General features: G+C 44.0%; 3 protein-coding genes and 1 non-coding gene across 4 annotated transcripts; 2 read left to right on the top strand and 2 right to left on the bottom strand.

The window, feature by feature from the left end:
- Positions 1-2982: 2982 nt before the first annotated feature.
- Positions 2983-3054, bottom strand: TRNAM-CAU (transfer RNA methionine (anticodon CAU)). The gene has a single exon. It is a non-coding gene; the product is annotated as a tRNA-Met (tRNA).
- Positions 3055-12590: 9536 nt separating this feature from the next.
- LOC119251843 (histone H2B type 1-C/E/F/G/I) lies at positions 12591-13047 on the bottom strand. The gene has a single exon (XM_037519138.2). The coding sequence runs from the start codon at positions 13008-13010 to the stop codon at positions 12630-12632; it is 381 nt and encodes a 126-aa protein (XP_037375035.1). The 5' UTR covers positions 13011-13047; the 3' UTR covers positions 12591-12629.
- A 330-nt stretch (positions 13048-13377) lies between these two features.
- LOC119251859 (histone H2A type 1-D) lies at positions 13378-13860 on the top strand. The gene has a single exon (XM_037519152.2). The coding sequence runs from the start codon at positions 13393-13395 to the stop codon at positions 13783-13785; it is 393 nt and encodes a 130-aa protein (XP_037375049.1). The 5' UTR covers positions 13378-13392; the 3' UTR covers positions 13786-13860.
- Positions 13861-14710: 850 nt separating this feature from the next.
- On the top strand, positions 14711-15198 carry LOC119251834 (histone H3.1). Its single transcript, XM_037519129.2, has one exon. The coding sequence runs from the start codon at positions 14733-14735 to the stop codon at positions 15141-15143; it is 411 nt and encodes a 136-aa protein (XP_037375026.1). The 5' UTR covers positions 14711-14732; the 3' UTR covers positions 15144-15198.
- The last annotated feature ends 1475 nt before the right edge of the window (positions 15199-16673 follow it).

The following is a 16673-nucleotide window of genomic DNA, read 5'->3' as shown; positions in this document are numbered from 1 at the left end:
TACATAATGACAAAAAGGTTGGGGCACCTATGCCGCCCACAATTTTTGTCTTTGGGAAAATGGAACCGCTCTGTGGGTCACAGTGTTGGGTGTTGAGAAGGGAGGGACCAAAACAGAACAAAACAAAAAACAACAACAAAAAAAGCTAATAATAAAATAATAGAACACTATTACTTACACTCCTTTACATTTTGTAGTATATGGACACTCCATGGAGAGGAAAGTCCGACTCCCCAAGCAGAAATACTAGAATACCTAAAAGCTGCCAAAATATTGCATATTGTGTGCATCCAGGTATATTTTAAAATAAACTCACTCAAGGGTTCTTCCCTACTAATTCACCATTTTCAAATTCTAGGTACTTGGGGTGTCGGCCTGGACAGTTGTCAGGGAAACCTCACTGCAAGGCAGTCTCTCCATATGGCAGCATCTGCACCACTCTCTCTCTTGCTGTCAATTTCCTTCTTATGCTCTTGTCTCTTGTCACTTTCTCTGATGGCTACCTGGTGACATCAGAACACTTTTCACAGCATATCCCCATGTGTTTGAAAAAGAAAATGCTCTTCGTGGTGTTTCCAGAGAGGTCCCAGGTTTAGAGAGGTCCAGGGTCATTACTATTTTTTGAGGTTGGAAATCAGTTTTTTTCAGGAGCATGCAGAGGCCAAAAGTAACTATGAAGGGATACTACTTGTGGCTGTGAAGGGCTGACTGTAAGGTATACCCTGATTGTTGATTGACTGGCATTTGGCACCCCAGCCCCCATATTGTTTAAGGGTGAACTGTACTGAATTTTGCTTGTCTATGGAGAGATAGAAGAAATAATTAAAAAAATCCCATATAAGACATTTCACACTGTTTATGGTAAAAACCAAAAACCAAGAACGAGACCGCAAATTAAAAAAAAAAAATCCACATTTTCTAATAAGATACTTTGATCATATCGGCCATGATTTCTTATCGTGCACAGAATAAGAAAATCGAAATCTCTTAACCTTGCACTCATTTCCTATGTTGGGCACTTTCCCTGTGTCTTCTGCCACAACTCCAGTCTGTATCATAAGACGTAAAATTTCAGGTGCTCCTTTGACATCTTTCAAGGAGCACCTAAAGTTGAGTTTTGCTGTGCTCTACACCTGGCCAGCTCCCTTTCGACCAGACCAAGTGCATCCCACCAGCAGCTCCACCTAATGGGTATCACCTCCCTGTTAAAACAAGCCAATCATATCTTCTGGAGGGGAGCAGTGGTCAACCCACTCTCTGGTTACTATAAAGTCTCACAGTCTATTCCTAGGAGTGCACATTTTGGGGTCCCTGCATGTGTGGTGCCCTCTTCTTCCAGACTGTAAGAATATGTGACAAGGAAGCAACTGCCAGTCTCATTTGTTCAGGACTGAGTGTTGTGTGCTCACATTATTTAGGGCAGAGAATCCCTCCTCCACGGACAGGGTGAATAGGAGGCGATCAGAACCCATGGTCATTTTTCTTTTCTCTCCAAACCTCCCCTCCAATCTCCTTACCTTCTTCTTCTCTCACACTGAATCATTTGTAGTTTCTTGGGTACCCTTAATTGTCTTCTTCTTGACATTCAAGTTTTGTCATACAATCTGCTGCTTTTCTTTGCCAGGGCAAAGTTAATGTAGGTGATCTGTTTCATTCAGTTTTCATTTATCTCTCTAACCATGATGATCACTCCTGGTCAAAGTCTGAGAACTAAAATTAAGGAATATTCACATAATTACCAGGCAAAGATGTTATACTATATACTAGTTGCAGTGTCATTGTGAACCAGGTTGTAAGCATATTTAAAGTAAACATGAAGATTCACAATGGATACAGGGTGTATGGGGTGTCTGGTTCTGGGTCCACCCCAGGTCTGATCATATGGTGTGTTACTAGCTCCATTTAAGAATGTAGGACTCCAGTACTCAAGTGGATGTCCCTGCCATTCACAACTAGACAGAAAGCGTCTGGATCAACCATGAAGATGGAGGATGAGAAAACCTTCTCTAGTCTTTGCTTGTGCTCTAGTCTTTCCTGGTGTTTCTGTACTGTACCCTTTGCTGTAATGCATTTTAACTGTGAGCATGTATTTACTGAGGTCAGGTAAGGCTTTCCAGGGAAATCACTCAACTAGTGGGTGGAGATGAGGTTTCCTTTTTCATTGCACTTACTGTATATAATCTTCTTAAAAAAGTATATTACTGTATTATAGATATTTACTTAATAGCATATCTAGACCTAGACTACTTGATGTCTTCTCTTAGTGCCTAGCAGAGTATCTGACACCTAAATAACATAAAGGAATCCTTTTCACGTAGAGAAATATAAAACAGTTCATGGATAAACATTTGTGTATTGTGTATATTTGAAAAATGAGCATACAGAATCTTTCTGCTAGAGACTGTAAAGAAAGGTGGAGAGGGTAGAGACACATGCACCAGTAGTGTTGCAGAAGTAGTTTTCTCCAGTTAGAATTTTATAGTGGCCACCAAACTGCGATTTATTTAGTGCAAAGATGAAGACTCGTGGTTGAAAAGAATCTCTGCTGGAATGGTCCACTGAATTTCTAGTCTGTTGCTTTAGTCACATAGCCCCAATGATCTAATGAGTAGTGCTCTCTGAATTATGCATTGAAGGAAATAAAGCTCCATATTTTGGCTTCCACTCCTCCCTCCCCTCAACCCCGTACTCAGCTTATTTCAGTATTTTTCAGGCTTCATAGGGCAATGTATAGTAGGTGGCAAGAATGGTATACGATCTCTGGCAACCAGAAATGTTTTAGTCCGAAGAGATAGTCGTTAAAAATGATAACTGAGTGACTATGAACACCACTTTATTTATCTGTAGAGAATGTAAAGTTCCGTTTTTACTTTCAGGAAACCATTTTAATTTTAGTATTAAAAAAAGATGTCTGGCCACTTTGCCTTCTTAATTTATTGTTAATACTAGGTGTATAATTGTTATGATTAACAGAGACAAAACTAGCAGAGGATGGTTTCGATCCATCGACCTCTGGGTTATGGGCCCAGCACGCTTCCGCTGCGCCACTCTGCTCCACAGGAGGCGGCGCTCCCAATAATAGTCTTAAGGCTATGAGAGGTGATACACTCACATCTACAAAAAACCCTGCTGGAGTTAATTTATTAATTTCAATTATTTAGCTAACACACCGGTAAATGAATCCAGGGATGCGGAGTCGCTAGATATTTTAAGTGAGAATTACAGGTTTTCATAAACGGGGAAAGAACAAAATGCAAACCCGGAAGTAGCTCAGGCATCCGCGCAGCGGGGGAGAACTCTACCTCGGAATCACCACCTCTTCTTTTGGGAAGAAACGTCTTTTAGTCATCTCCCCCGGCGTGGTGATGAGAGGGCTGAAGTCTTGCACTTTTTAAACTCGTCGGGGCCCGGAGGCTCGCCTCCAAGGGGCTTTGCCACAGGGAGCGAAAATGGCGGAAGCTCGGTGAACTTGGGGGCAAATCTGACGTCGGCATGCTGAGGAAGGCAGCTGTGCTTCCCGCCATACAGTCTCCCGAAAGCAGCAAAAAATAACCATAGGAAAATGTGAATGTCTTTAATCTGACGCAGTTGTTAAAACAGTCCGATAGGCCCCACTTGGAAATGCAGGCCTTGCGGGCAAAGCCTCCGCGGAGCGCAGGCTGGCTGACGGCGACCCTAGTGGTCAGTGACGTCATTGTGGACGCGCCTTCGAGGGGCGGGGTTGGCAGGAGGGACGTTCCCGCGAGCGCGCTTTCAGTCCTCAATTAGGTCCGCAAGTCTCTCATATAAGGAACTTGTCTTTGTTCTACCACCGCTTCTCTGCAGTCTCTTCAGAGGTTGCCTAGTCATGTCTGGCCGCGGCAAAGGCGGGAAGGGTCTGGGCAAGGGAGGCGCCAAGCGCCACCGCAAGGTGCTGCGCGACAACATCCAGGGCATCACCAAGCCCGCCATCCGCCGCCTGGCCCGGCGCGGCGGCGTCAAGCGCATCTCGGGGCTCATCTACGAGGAGACCCGCGGGGTGCTCAAGGTCTTCCTGGAGAACGTGATCCGCGACGCCGTCACCTACACCGAGCACGCCAAGCGCAAGACGGTCACGGCCATGGACGTGGTCTACGCGCTCAAGCGCCAGGGCCGCACCCTCTACGGCTTCGGCGGCTAAATCGCCTCTTTACTCTCATCATACCTTGCAACAAAAGGCCCTTTTCAGGGCCGCCCACAGATTTCCGTAAAAGAGCCGGCACTTTTTTTTAAAAGCAGTATGTTTTGTCTACTGTGAGTGCAGCCTTGAGTACGTATTTAGGTGAAAGCTAAATCAAGTTCGTAATCTTAGCTCGTCAATGTGGCGCAATCGCGGGTACTAGTTCGCTCCTCGGCGGCAGTAGGTGCTACGGGAATTGCCGGCTGCGGGCGTTTACTCTGGTGTCGGCGGGGCTCGGTGGCGCTGTTTTCTTTCCCAAAGTGCTTTTTTTTTTCTGTTCTCCGCCATTTCTAGTTGGAGACTGAGTGGGTTTTCAAATGACCAAGTCTAACCGCGGTCGGGCCCCGGCTCTGCGGGGGTTCTCTGCTCAAGATGGCGGCGCTGGGAGGCAACAAAGCGCGCGCGCCGGGCGGGCCAGGGCGAGGCGGGGCGGGGCGGGGCGGGCCCGGGCTTGGGGCGGGCGTGCGGCGGGAGAGCGCGGGGGGAGCGCGGCCCTGGCCCGGGTGGCGAGTGCACGGCTTCCCGTGTCTGCTCACGAAACTTCAGTGTACAAAGGGCACTGGGAAAAATTTACGCTTGGGGAGAGCTGGCAAGTACTGTTCAACATACAGGCTAGTGTTTTTCTGACAGCATGGAAGCTAAAAAGACAAAGATTTTCTCATGAGTAAATGTTTAACTGTCACATAGCCTTTATTTTTTTTGAAGTGTATGTATAGGCATCAAGGTATTTAATCCCAAATTATACACTTGAAAAAAACCGTAACTGCTATATAATACTGAACTAAAATCTAATTCCCTAGAACCTAATCAGTTCAGACTAAAAAATTCCATTTATGCCTTAAATGTCAGAGCTCTAGTTGTTCAGAGAAAGGATCTTATTACATCTTTGTTTCTGCCTCAGATCTTTATCTACAACAGTTTGTCAAATTATTTCTCATTCCTACTGTATGCCCCTGGGGTCCTGGAGACCTGGCAGGTAGAATGGTTTAACTGGTTTCCTACTCCCATACTGGCTGTGTCTTGTAAGGTAGAAGTGATTTCCAGACACTTGATTAAAATCACTTTTTGGGTGTTCTCTATTTTTTTCTATTTTTGTTGCTGTTTTTGCATTCCCATTATTTTTTCTGCCGAGCATGAGATGCACATGCTGTTGTACTACAATTAGGAGCACAGGATACCAGCTTTATCTAAATTTGAAATGAAAATCGCTACTTTAGAGTGATTATTGCCATTGTAAAGTAGGTTTTTCTTCTCTGTCAGGAAGTAATAATCTGTAGGGTGATGCTTTGAGATTTGAAAGTAATTTTGAATCTCATGTTAAAGATTTGAACTCTAGTGCTTAAATATGAAAGGAATCAAATATTATTGGAGCTAAGGTACTGGTTTGAGGGTGCTAATCAAAAAAAAAAAAAGTAACATGCCAGGTACTGTTCTGTGCTCTGGGAGCTGAGCAATAAATAAGAAGAAATATAATAGTTATGTATCTGTGGAGCTTATATTTTTTTGGGGGGGGCACATACACAAAAACTTTGTAAAACATGCAGCGTGTCAGATGGTGCTAAGTGCTGTGAAGCCCATCGAAGTCGGAAAAGGCAGTGTGTGGAATTCATGAAAACTTTGAGAGAGTGATGTATGGGGAAAAAAAGATTGAGCACATTTGGGGGTATTCCAAAATAGAAGGAAGACGAAGATGGAAAGTCTGGGAGGTAATAAGGAGTTATGTGGGTGGGCAAAGGGAGGGGGAAGGTGGTGCTGAGGAAAGAGATGAGGTCTCCAAGGCCAATGGAGGTGAGCGGTTCTGGTGTGAGCTTGTAGACCAGTATTGTACTTTGAACTTAACTCTGAGTGAGGTGGAAGAATTGTAGAGTTTTAAGCAGAGGATGGACCTGATTTATTCATATTTTTAAATCTGTTTGGATGCTTGGTGGAGAATAAACCGTGATGGGGCCAGGATAGGGGTAGGGAGACTTGGTAGGAAGCTACTACAATAATATAATTGAGAGATGGTGGGCTGGACAAAGTGTTAATGGTGGAACCTGTGAGAGTGGCTGGAAACTATCTTTCTATGGTAGGGTTGATAGTTTTTCTGAGCTGGTTAGCAAAGTGTACTGTTATAGGGCAGCCCCGATATTGAACGGGTTGCCTGGCTGTGGGTCCTCACCTGCGCCCTTAAAAGGGACTTATTAATACTCCACTACAGGCATACACAAAAGGTTAATAAAAGGTTTATTTCCAAGGGAAAAGGGAAGAAGGAAAATGTACAACTCAGGGAGAAAATAGGGAAATAAAGTCTTTAATGCGTCCTACCCGATCCGCCAACCTGGAAACCCAAAAAACACTCTCAGAGCTGGCCGGACGCTGCGAGCTGGTGGAGAGCCAAAATGGGGGAACCCCCCAAAGCCCACGTGTCTGGCTTTATACCAACCTGGCTGCTTAACCCCACCCTCAGGTCCCAGCCACCTTCCCTTTGGTGGGGATGGGATTTGGAGTTCCCAGTGTCTTTGGCTTTGGCCTGGGGTGGGGTTGGAGTCCACAAAGCCTGTATGGAATTAGCTTTAGGGCATCCTTTTCCCCCTAACAGTATGACAGACTGAAAACCTAACTGGATAATTTCAATAATGTTAGGCATAGCAACTGGAATGGAGGTGCCAGTTACTAACATGGAAAAGATGGAAGGAGCAAGTTTTGGAGAGAAGTCCAGGCTTAGTTTTGGAGATGCAGAGTTTAAAATACTTTTACATCTATAAAAGGAGGATACAACATAGACAATTAGATAAATGAGTGTGCTGTTTAGGGAGGAGGTCTGGGCTGGAATTATAATTGAGAGTTGTGAGAATATAACTGCCCTGAGAGTAAAGAATCCACAAGACCTGCTGAAATCTCTTAGGAAAAAGGGTTCATAATGAAGAGAAACAGTTAAAGAACTGAGCCTTAGGTCATGTAAATAAGGAATGCTTCCTGTTTTCATGATAGGTGGATTTATAACTTACAGTGCTTTCTTCTGTTATTCTTTTCCCCTTTGATTTGAAGAACACCTGGAATAAATATCCATGTTTTACAGGTGCAGGGGAAAGCCCTCAAGAATGAGTATGCAAATAATCAAGTTAAAGTGACAGGGAGATCACTTTGGAGATCCAGTGATATATACATGTGTGCCGCCCAGGGTGCACTCACCCTTCCCACATATTTTGCAAGCTATTCAAAGGTGTTCTCAGGCCTGCTGAAGCCTATTCATGGAGTTCAATTTAAGTGCCTTAAGTCTAATGCTGCCTTTTTGCTTGCCCTAGTTTCAGTGACTTCTGATCTCTTAGACAAGAGAACTTTTGTCTCTCTTTGACCTTACGAATGCGAGTGTCTCAGTCTGTTGAACTGGTGTTTCATTGTCAGCATGAAGATGAAATCATTAATTCCAAAAGGTTTCCCCTGAACTCCAGGTGCAGAGATCCACGTACCTACTTGACATCTCTACTTGGAAGCCCATTAATACCCATTTCTAACTTAAATAGGGCCTAATTTCTGATATAACCTCTCAAAACAACTCTTGTCATCATCTTGTTTTGGTCACTGGCAATGCCAGTCTTTCAGCTGGAGTCATTTTTGTCTTTTTCTTTCACACACCACCTCAAATCCATCAGTAAGTCCTGTCAGCCCTGACTTTAAAAAATAGAATCCAAGTATTTCTCCTTCCCACTGCTACTAATCTGACCAAGCCACTGTCCTTTCTCACCTTTGTTACTGTAGCCCCTTCTTCCTCTTGCTCTCTGATTCTTCACACAGCAGCCAGAGAGATTGCAATAAAGAGTAAATCAGGTTAGGCCATTCTGCTGAATACCCTCCAATGGCTCTCATTTCAGAGTAAAGGCTAAAGTTCTTCCAGTGGCCTATGCAGCCCCACTTTCTAGTCTATGTACCTGAAATTGGGACGCTATGCCTCTGCTTTCTAGTTCAGCAACACAGCGCCTGTTTCACATCACAGTCTATTTAGAAAATCAACAGACACACCCACAAAAAATGAAGCAGGACTGGAACAGTATACAGTCTGTCAGAGGAGTGTAATTCAGGTCCATGCCAGAAGCGGTAGCAGTTGCTTGGGTCAGAAGTTGGTGCCAAATCTTGGAGGCTGCCAGGCCAGTTATAGGAGTTTGGACTTTAATCCAGACAACAGGGTGCTGTGCGAGTGGTTTTTGTTTGGTTCCCCCCCACCCCCATAATTTTTTTCTGATTATGGAACATGTTATCTTTTACAAAGCCAGCTGTGCTTAGCACATTGTGTTTATGTGCTTATCTCTCTTTCCCCACTAGAATGAACCTGACCTGAACTTTCAAGTGCCTGGTGGATGAGTGTACATGAGTTTACAAAAATAAAAGACTTCAGTGTGTGGAAAAGACGTTGCAGAAAGAAAGACTGCAGTGATATAAATGATCTGCAGTGATTTTGGCAAAGTAGCCTACATTGTCTTTCTGAGCACCTACAGACTTTTGGAGCTTAAGGGGTGATTTTTCTTTCTTATAAACAAATTTCTAATACAAGCAACATTTAATAGCTTAAAGTTCTTTTTGGGAATGATAAAGTGACTTTTCCTCTAGAATATTTATATATATTGTTTATTAGGAAATTGTAATGCATAAGCCTTTGCAATTTATAGTTCTAGATATAGAAAAAGTACACATTAGTTACATATACAGTTATAAAGGGTTATATGATTACCCTACTTGAACCCAATTGGCAACGTGGTATACACATATTACCAATATATTGGTTTGATCTAAACTAACCTTCCTGCTACCCCACCAGGGGTAATCATGGCCCTGAATTTGGTCTTTGTTCCTTCTCTTTCAAAATTCACAGGCATTTATACTTAAATAATATATTGCTTTGTTTCATTTTTGCTATGGAAACATAGTACCTGTGGAAATGTCTTATTGTTCCAAAAATTTGCAGCTACACTTGGTAAGAGGATTTTGCTTTGTGTCAATTAGGTTTGCCTGTGAGTGAAAATGTCATGTGCCACTGCTGAGCAGAAACTTTAATATTCCTTTAGCCTGGTTCATAGGATGAATTAGAGCATTAAGTGACCCTCAGTCAATAAACTGTATAAACAAACGTAAGCCTTTATTATGGTTAATCACCGGGATTTTAGGGCTGTTTACAGTAGTACATCTGGCCTAAATACACGGACAGTTTCACAATCCATCTAGTTTCTGGGAATCAATTTATTCAGGGAACATGGAGTTGCCATGTTGTCACATGTGGCTAAAGCACACTTGTTTTCACGGTTTGTAGGATTATGCTTGATTTTGTCATAATTCATCTATATATTCTCTGGCTGATGTTTGCTTTGTTCCCTTTTAAAAAACCCAGACTACTCTTAATAAAATATTAAATACAATTTTTGTTGTATATGAACTACTTCAAAACAACTTTATTAGTAACATTAATAAATGTATGGACTACTTATAACAATAGAATATAAGTTTTGAAACATGAGAAAGTGAAGACACAATTTTAGGGGAAATAGTAAAACAAAAATTGCTTTGATCTTGCCCCCAACTCTGATTAGCAGAGCTAATTCAGGGGCACTTTTTTCAACTTTGAAATGAAGTGATTTAAACAAATCAGTGGTTCCCAAATCTTCATCCAATGAGTCAAAATGAGAAGTATGTCAGTGTAGTAAATTTTTCTTACTATTAAAAATGAGTTCAGCTGATGGTATGAAGAACCAACTTTGGTGTAAAGGTTTCTTGAGTATAAATTTTTTGGTGGTAAAAGGACAGTTTTTAGAAAATTGACAGTAATCTAAATGGTTGGCAACTTTGGAACAGTTTTAGGGGGGTTGCTTTTGCTTTTTTTTGGTGGACAGTGATCTTTTTTTAAATCTCTTCAAACTAATAAAAGTGTAGCTGCTTTTCTGAAGAGGATTCTCGTTCTGGTCAGACTGCTGTGAGATTAGGCAAAGGAAGCAGGAGACATGAGAGGAAAAGGAAGAAAAAAATTACTAAACTGCTCTTTTGTGAGTTCCAGTGCCCCCTTCTTATACTCTAACACATCTGAACATTAAATGGTGCACCCCTAGTTCTAGGGAGGCCTGAGAAATCCCATGTTAAAGAAGCCACACGTTCCCTGAGCTGGGAAGCCACAGGCACTAGGTTGATGGTGCTGAAGTTTGGACTATTAGAAGTGGTTTGGATTGTTATTCACACTGCCAGACAAGGAACCCTAATTGCTGTCAAATGCTTGTAGATTTTGCAGTCCAGTGTTCAGGACCTCAGGATTTTGAGATTCATCCCTATTGATTCAGCCAGAGAATTTAGCCACTGCTATTTTGGAGGACTTGTGTGTGCACACACTTTTGTAAGTGCTGTACCAGTGTTCTTTTCGGTCACCTCACCAATGCCCTGTAGTAGTTACTAACTATTCCCATTTTAGAGGCCAGGAAATGATCACAGAGGGTTTAAATAATTTGCCCAAACTCAGCATTAGAACATGCCATGATGGTGGCATGCCCTGGTATCCCCTCTTCACCCATGTTTGTTTATTGCTTCTCTTGAATACAAGATTTTGAAATATATTTGAAATTAAATTTGGGAAACAAGAAATGAATGCCTTAATTATATATGGGGTTTAAGGAAGTTCTCAAGACCACTTACAAAATTGAGTGACTTAACATTCACAGAAATCTGCTATGTAGAACTTACAAATAAAGCTATATGGCTGGGGCCTCCCCGGTGGCGCAGCGGTTGAGCGCTGGGTTGCGAGGCTGCCCGCTGCCTCTGCGGCGCCGGTTCGATTCCCGGCTGCTCCCGGCCACCGGAGGAGGGTCCCACATGGCGCGCAGACCTCTCCTGCCGCCCGCTGCTCCCCTCAGCAGTGTACTTCGGTCCTTCTGCCTGCTCTGCTCCCCGCTCTGGCTCTGGTGAATTCTCTCACCCTCCCGCGCTTCTGACTGTACCCAGTGCATGTACAAACAAAACAAACGAACAAACAAATAAATAAATAAAACATGCCTCTATAAAAAAAAAAAAAAAAAAAAAGCTATATGGCTAATAAATGGAAAATGAGATTTCTAAACTCAGTTTTACAGTTAATACCCTCCAACCTCACAGTGCTCAAATTAAATTTGGTATCAGGTGATCCTTAGCTTCCAAATCAAAATTTCTCTCCCAATATATATGTATATATTGCACAAAGACAACAAAGTCCTTACATCAGATTTTTTTCAATATATCTATTTTTGAAAGAATCTGATTGATGTAAGTACGTTACTGTGTCTCAAAGAACATGTAACTTCAAGCCAATTTTACTTATTCTAATGCTGTTTTTTTTTTTTTTAAATTTTGTGCCTGAAGTTTCCCTGTTCCTATGATTGCAACTCGTTTCCTGCTTGAGAAAAAGTCTTGTCAATATGATGTAGAAACGTGCAAAATTAGACAAAAATTTAGATTCCAGCTCTATTTCTGTAAGGGGAAAGCTATTAACTTTATTCTTCACATGACTTACATATAAAAGAGGAGATTCCATTTCACAAGAGATAATTGTGGGATAAAATCAGTACTAAGCCAAGGGAGGGCCAAACAAATGTTAACTTTGTAATCTTTTTCTTTTACATAAAATCTCAGGAAATGAAATTGTGGAGGTGGTCATTCCAGGACTCGGAGGTGTAGGGCTAACTCAGGGAGCCCTTGGAATTTAAATTCAGGGGCTGACAACCTATAGCCTCAGGCCCTGGGAATCAGAGGCTGTTGGAGTAATTATGTAACACTGGAGACTTTCACTTCTTTCCTTCCCTCAGGTTATCCTGTTGGTTCCTAACACTCTTGCACAGTAAATCGAGGAGAAAACCTCAATTACAAAATTCCTGACTTTGTCAAAAGAAAATACTGGGTAAGGTTAAATGAAGAACACATTTGCGTGAAGAAATGTATTTGGAAGGATGGGGAAGGCGTGCCTGGCACTGCACTGCTGTTTTAGAAACGCCGAGTTATTCACCACAGGTAGTTCAAATCAATCTAAAGCTGTTACAGAAAACGGTTTCGCTTTCATTCCTCGATTTTTTCTCACTTTTGTTCGGATCTAGGACTCCTCAAAACTCCCAGGTTTTCCTCTGGTTACTGTCTTAGAAGTACAGGCTTGACAAAATAAAAAACAAAACACCTCATGTGGAGGAGTCATCCTAGACGAGATGAAGTCAGAAAATGACTCCTTAGCAGCTCCCAACTAGGGTACCCGTGGAAAACGTACTGAATTAAGTAACATGCAGGTTTATTCCTTGCAGTTCTACATGCTGTTAAGATATAATATCTACCGAAATTATAAGCCACGTTGATTGCTCTAACCACATCTCAAATCTTTAGGGTTACAGACCTTTAGGAGACAGCGTGGGCGGCTCTTAAAAGAGCCTTTTGAATCGTTGGTGTACCTTTGGCTGCACGTTTACTTGGAGCTGGTGTACTTGGTGACGGCCTTGGTGCCCTCGGACACGGCGTGCTTGGCCAGCTCCCCGGGCAGCAGCAGGCGCACGGCCGTCTGGATCTCCCGCGACGTGATGGTCGAGCGCTTGTTGTAGTGCGCCAGGCGGGACGCCTCGCCCGCGATGCGCTCGAAGATGTCGTTGACGAACGAGTTCATGATGCCCATGGCCTTGGACGAGATGCCCGTGTCGGGGTGCACCTGCTTCAGCACCTTGTACACGTACACCGAGTAGCTCTCCTTGCGGCTGCGCTTGCGCTTCTTGCCGTCCTTCTTCTGCGCCTTGGTCACCGCCTTCTTGGAGCCCTTCTTGGGCGCGGGCGCGGACTTGGCCGGCTCAGGCATGGCGCCGCTTCTCAGTGACTACGAGCAAAATACGCCCCCAGCTCCCGGCTTTCATATTTCTTTGGTGTATATGCAAATTAGGGATTGCAGAACTATAACTTCTGATTGGCTTATTCAGTATCTTAACCTCTGATTGGCCCTTTTTTATTCCAAACTCTCATTGGCTCTTCTGTAAGCGCCCTCTTAAAAAAAATTTGACCTTTCAACTCTAAGTCTTATGTAAATTAGAGGCGGTGTCTTCTTTCAGATTCGTGTTTTGATTGGCTGAGATCTGTGGCCCACTAGCACAGACTTTTTTACCAAACCGTGGCAGAGTATAATTACCCAGCTTCTCGCGTTCTGGGAGGTTTCTTTTTAGCTGAACAGCTCTTATTCCGACGTTATGTCTGGGCGCGGCAAGCAGGGCGGCAAGGCGCGCGCCAAGGCTAAGACGCGCTCGTCGCGGGCCGGGCTGCAGTTCCCCGTGGGCCGCGTGCACCGCCTGCTGCGCAAGGGCAACTACTCCGAGCGCGTGGGCGCCGGCGCGCCGGTGTACCTGGCCGCGGTGCTGGAGTACCTGACGGCCGAGATCCTGGAGCTGGCGGGCAACGCGGCGCGCGACAACAAGAAGACGCGCATCATCCCGCGCCACCTGCAGCTGGCCATCCGCAACGACGAGGAGCTCAACAAGCTGCTGGGCAAGGTGACGATCGCGCAGGGCGGCGTCCTGCCCAACATCCAGGCCGTGCTGCTGCCCAAGAAGACCGAGAGCCACCACAAGGCCAAGGGGAAGTGAATGAATTAACATCAGTGTATGCAGTTGCCACCTTTTCTTTAACCCAAAGGCTCTTTTCAGAGCCGTCCACATTTTCACAAAAAGCATGTAACTGATATATTCTGTTTACTACGCATGTGTGTGATCACCATACTTAATCCACAAGCTGCCGGCTTTATTAGTGATGCATGAATATAGTAACAGGGAAAAGCTTAGTATCTCAAGGAGTTAGGTACAATTGGGGAAAAATTAAGCTACAAGTGTCTGGAAACCTTGAATAGGCAGTGTTCTTTCATTATTAGCATTTCTCTAAAAAATCCTTTAGAGGGAAACATACAAGGGCAGTTTACCTTGGGATATTGAGTCACAAAAGCAAAAAGAACCCTTAGCAAGTCCACAGTCTGCGCTGGCTTTTCAAATTTTTAATTGAGGCAAAGTACCCTTTGGGTCACCGTAGGGAAGTCAAGTGAACATTTGTTGCAGACTTGCTCTTGAACCCCGAGCCATGAGCGTTACCTGATTCCCTAAATACTCCTCCCAGGACTCTGGCCTTATACATCAAAGGTTTCACGGGGTGAAGGAGCAATCCTGGCTACACGAGTTTCTGTTGACACAAAATAAAGGTTTGATAAAGAGCAATACAGATAGACTGATCTCAAAGTATAATCTTTGGTATCTCAGTTCCCTTTACACACACACACACACACGTCTCTGAAGAATTGGTTATCTTCCAAGATCCACAAACCCTTGTATACAATTTGAGACACGGTGAATTAGCTCATCTTGAAAGTAACTAGGTTGCAATGTGACGTAATTCACCCAATCAGTTTCCTAGACTCTTCAACCAATACGTTGGTTGCGCGGGACTTTTGAAAAAGCGCCAGGCCAATCAGAATGTTCCTGAGTATATATAAAGGCAGCCTCCAGGGTTTGTTTGAGAGCTTAACGGTTCCCTCGCTGTTGCTGAAATGGCACGTACCAAACAAACCGCTCGCAAGTCCACCGGCGGCAAGGCGCCCCGCAAGCAGCTGGCCACCAAGGCGGCCCGCAAGAGCGCGCCGGCCACGGGCGGCGTGAAGAAGCCCCACCGCTACCGGCCGGGCACCGTGGCGCTGCGCGAGATCCGCCGCTACCAGAAGTCCACGGAGCTGCTGATCCGCAAGCTGCCGTTCCAGCGGCTGGTGCGCGAGATCGCGCAGGACTTCAAGACCGACCTGCGCTTCCAGAGCTCGGCCGTGATGGCGCTGCAGGAGGCGTGCGAGGCCTACCTGGTGGGGCTGTTCGAGGACACCAACCTGTGCGCCATCCACGCCAAGCGCGTCACCATCATGCCCAAGGACATCCAGCTGGCGCGCCGCATCCGCGGGGAGAGGGCGTAAACTTGTCTCAGTGCTGACCCATCTCAACTCAAAGGCTCTTCTAAGAGCCACCCACTTTCTCTTTAAAACAGCTGTAACTCATGGTTTTTATTGGTCTTTTTGCGTTTACTTGAAAATAGCTTTTGTTTTGCTGCTCTGGGCATTAGTGCCTGTAACCTAGGTTTAGTCACTTATCAAGTGTTTTCTTGTTTCAGGTATAGCTCCTAAACTATGGGAAACCACACAGTAAGAGGAGTGTTATGTGCAAGTTACCCAAAGGTCAGATCTTGTTTTGAGACTTGGGTGTTGTCTGTATTGTCTGGCGTTCTGTGAAGGTGCTTGGTCTGAGCAATGTGTGATGCAAACTGTTCAGGTGGTTCATTAGACTAATGTGTCCACTTCTGCATATGGTAGGGAGAGGGTCTTTTTCTACAAAAGATTGAATTTGGTTGAAGCTGGTTGTGCATTTGCTGTTTATCCCTTTAAAGCTTTTGAACATGGCTAGGCCCTGACAATAGACAGTTACAAGAACATTTTTGCTGCTTTCTCATGTCAAACCTCATTTTGCTCATGTCCCATCTAGTGAAACAGTTGTCATTCCTGTGAAGTTATTTTTTCACAGAACAATGAGGGTATTATTTTGCAGATAGTTGGTTTCTCATAAGTAGACAATTTCTAAGGAGCTTTTTAGTGGCAGAATCATGTAGAGCTGTTATCTTACAGTTTTGTGACTCATAAAATGTGGTTTGCCCACTACCAGCTTGGGCATGGCTGGAGAGCATGCTAGAAATGTTGCCTGACCCCACCCAGCCCTACTGAGTTAGCACCTACAATGTGCTAAGTTTACTGCAGGTGATTCTCAAGTACACTAGTCTTAAAATCTTTTTTTTTTTTTTTTTTTTTAAAGGATGTTTTGGTCTTAAGAAAAACAGTCTGTCTGTAAGCGCACTAGAATAAGCATTTGCAAATGCCATGCTTATGTAGTACAATGAAAAGTTTTTGCCTTTTAATTTGCTAAAGCAATTTGCACATAAAAAGGAGACCTTGTTTGATTTCATCATAGGACAGTGATTGAGATCTTGCAAATTACAGTCAATCTTTGCCTGGGTTCCAATCAGGACCAATTCAACTGTGGTATGGGGTTTGGCCCAGGCAATAGTAATTAAATATCAGGTACTGTTACCAGGTAACTAAAGTGGAGAGCAGATGCTATAAATTTCACCTGTGTGTAGCTCCTGCTGGATTCTAGGCATATCCAGCAGTTACCCAAACAAATCAGGATTTCCTTGTAGTTTGCCTTCAGAGAATGTAGTGGTCTCCAAAAAAGTACTTTCTGGCTGTCTAGGTCACTGTTTATTTCATTGCAGGAAATTATATAGCCTCTGTCTTTTTAAAAGCACTATCTGAGGATAGGGCTAATGTGAGTTTTATGCCAAGAAGTGGAGCCACTTTTAGTGGTTGACAGTACCAGCCTTTCAGTACCAGCTGCATGGGGTACCAGCCTGGTCTGTTTGGCAGTCTACCCTGGATTCCTCTGTCTTCATTTGGAGC

This window comes from Talpa occidentalis, unplaced genomic scaffold (assembly GCF_014898055.3).
Source record: "Talpa occidentalis isolate TD23 unplaced genomic scaffold, MPIMG_talOcc4v2.1 talOcc4.2, whole genome shotgun sequence".
NCBI lineage: Eukaryota > Metazoa > Chordata > Mammalia > Eulipotyphla > Talpidae > Talpa > Talpa occidentalis.
This window is presented reverse-complemented; position numbering and strand designations above follow the sequence as displayed.

Coding starts and splice junctions, on each gene's coding strand:
- LOC119251859 (XM_037519152.2), top strand. CDS start 13,393: ATGTCTGGGCGCGGCAAGCAGGGCGGCAAGGCGCGCGCCAAGGCTAAG.
- LOC119251834 (XM_037519129.2), top strand. CDS start 14,733: ATGGCACGTACCAAACAAACCGCTCGCAAGTCCACCGGCGGCAAGGCG.
- LOC119251843 (XM_037519138.2), bottom strand. CDS start 13,010: ATGCCTGAGCCGGCCAAGTCCGCGCCCGCGCCCAAGAAGGGCTCCAAG.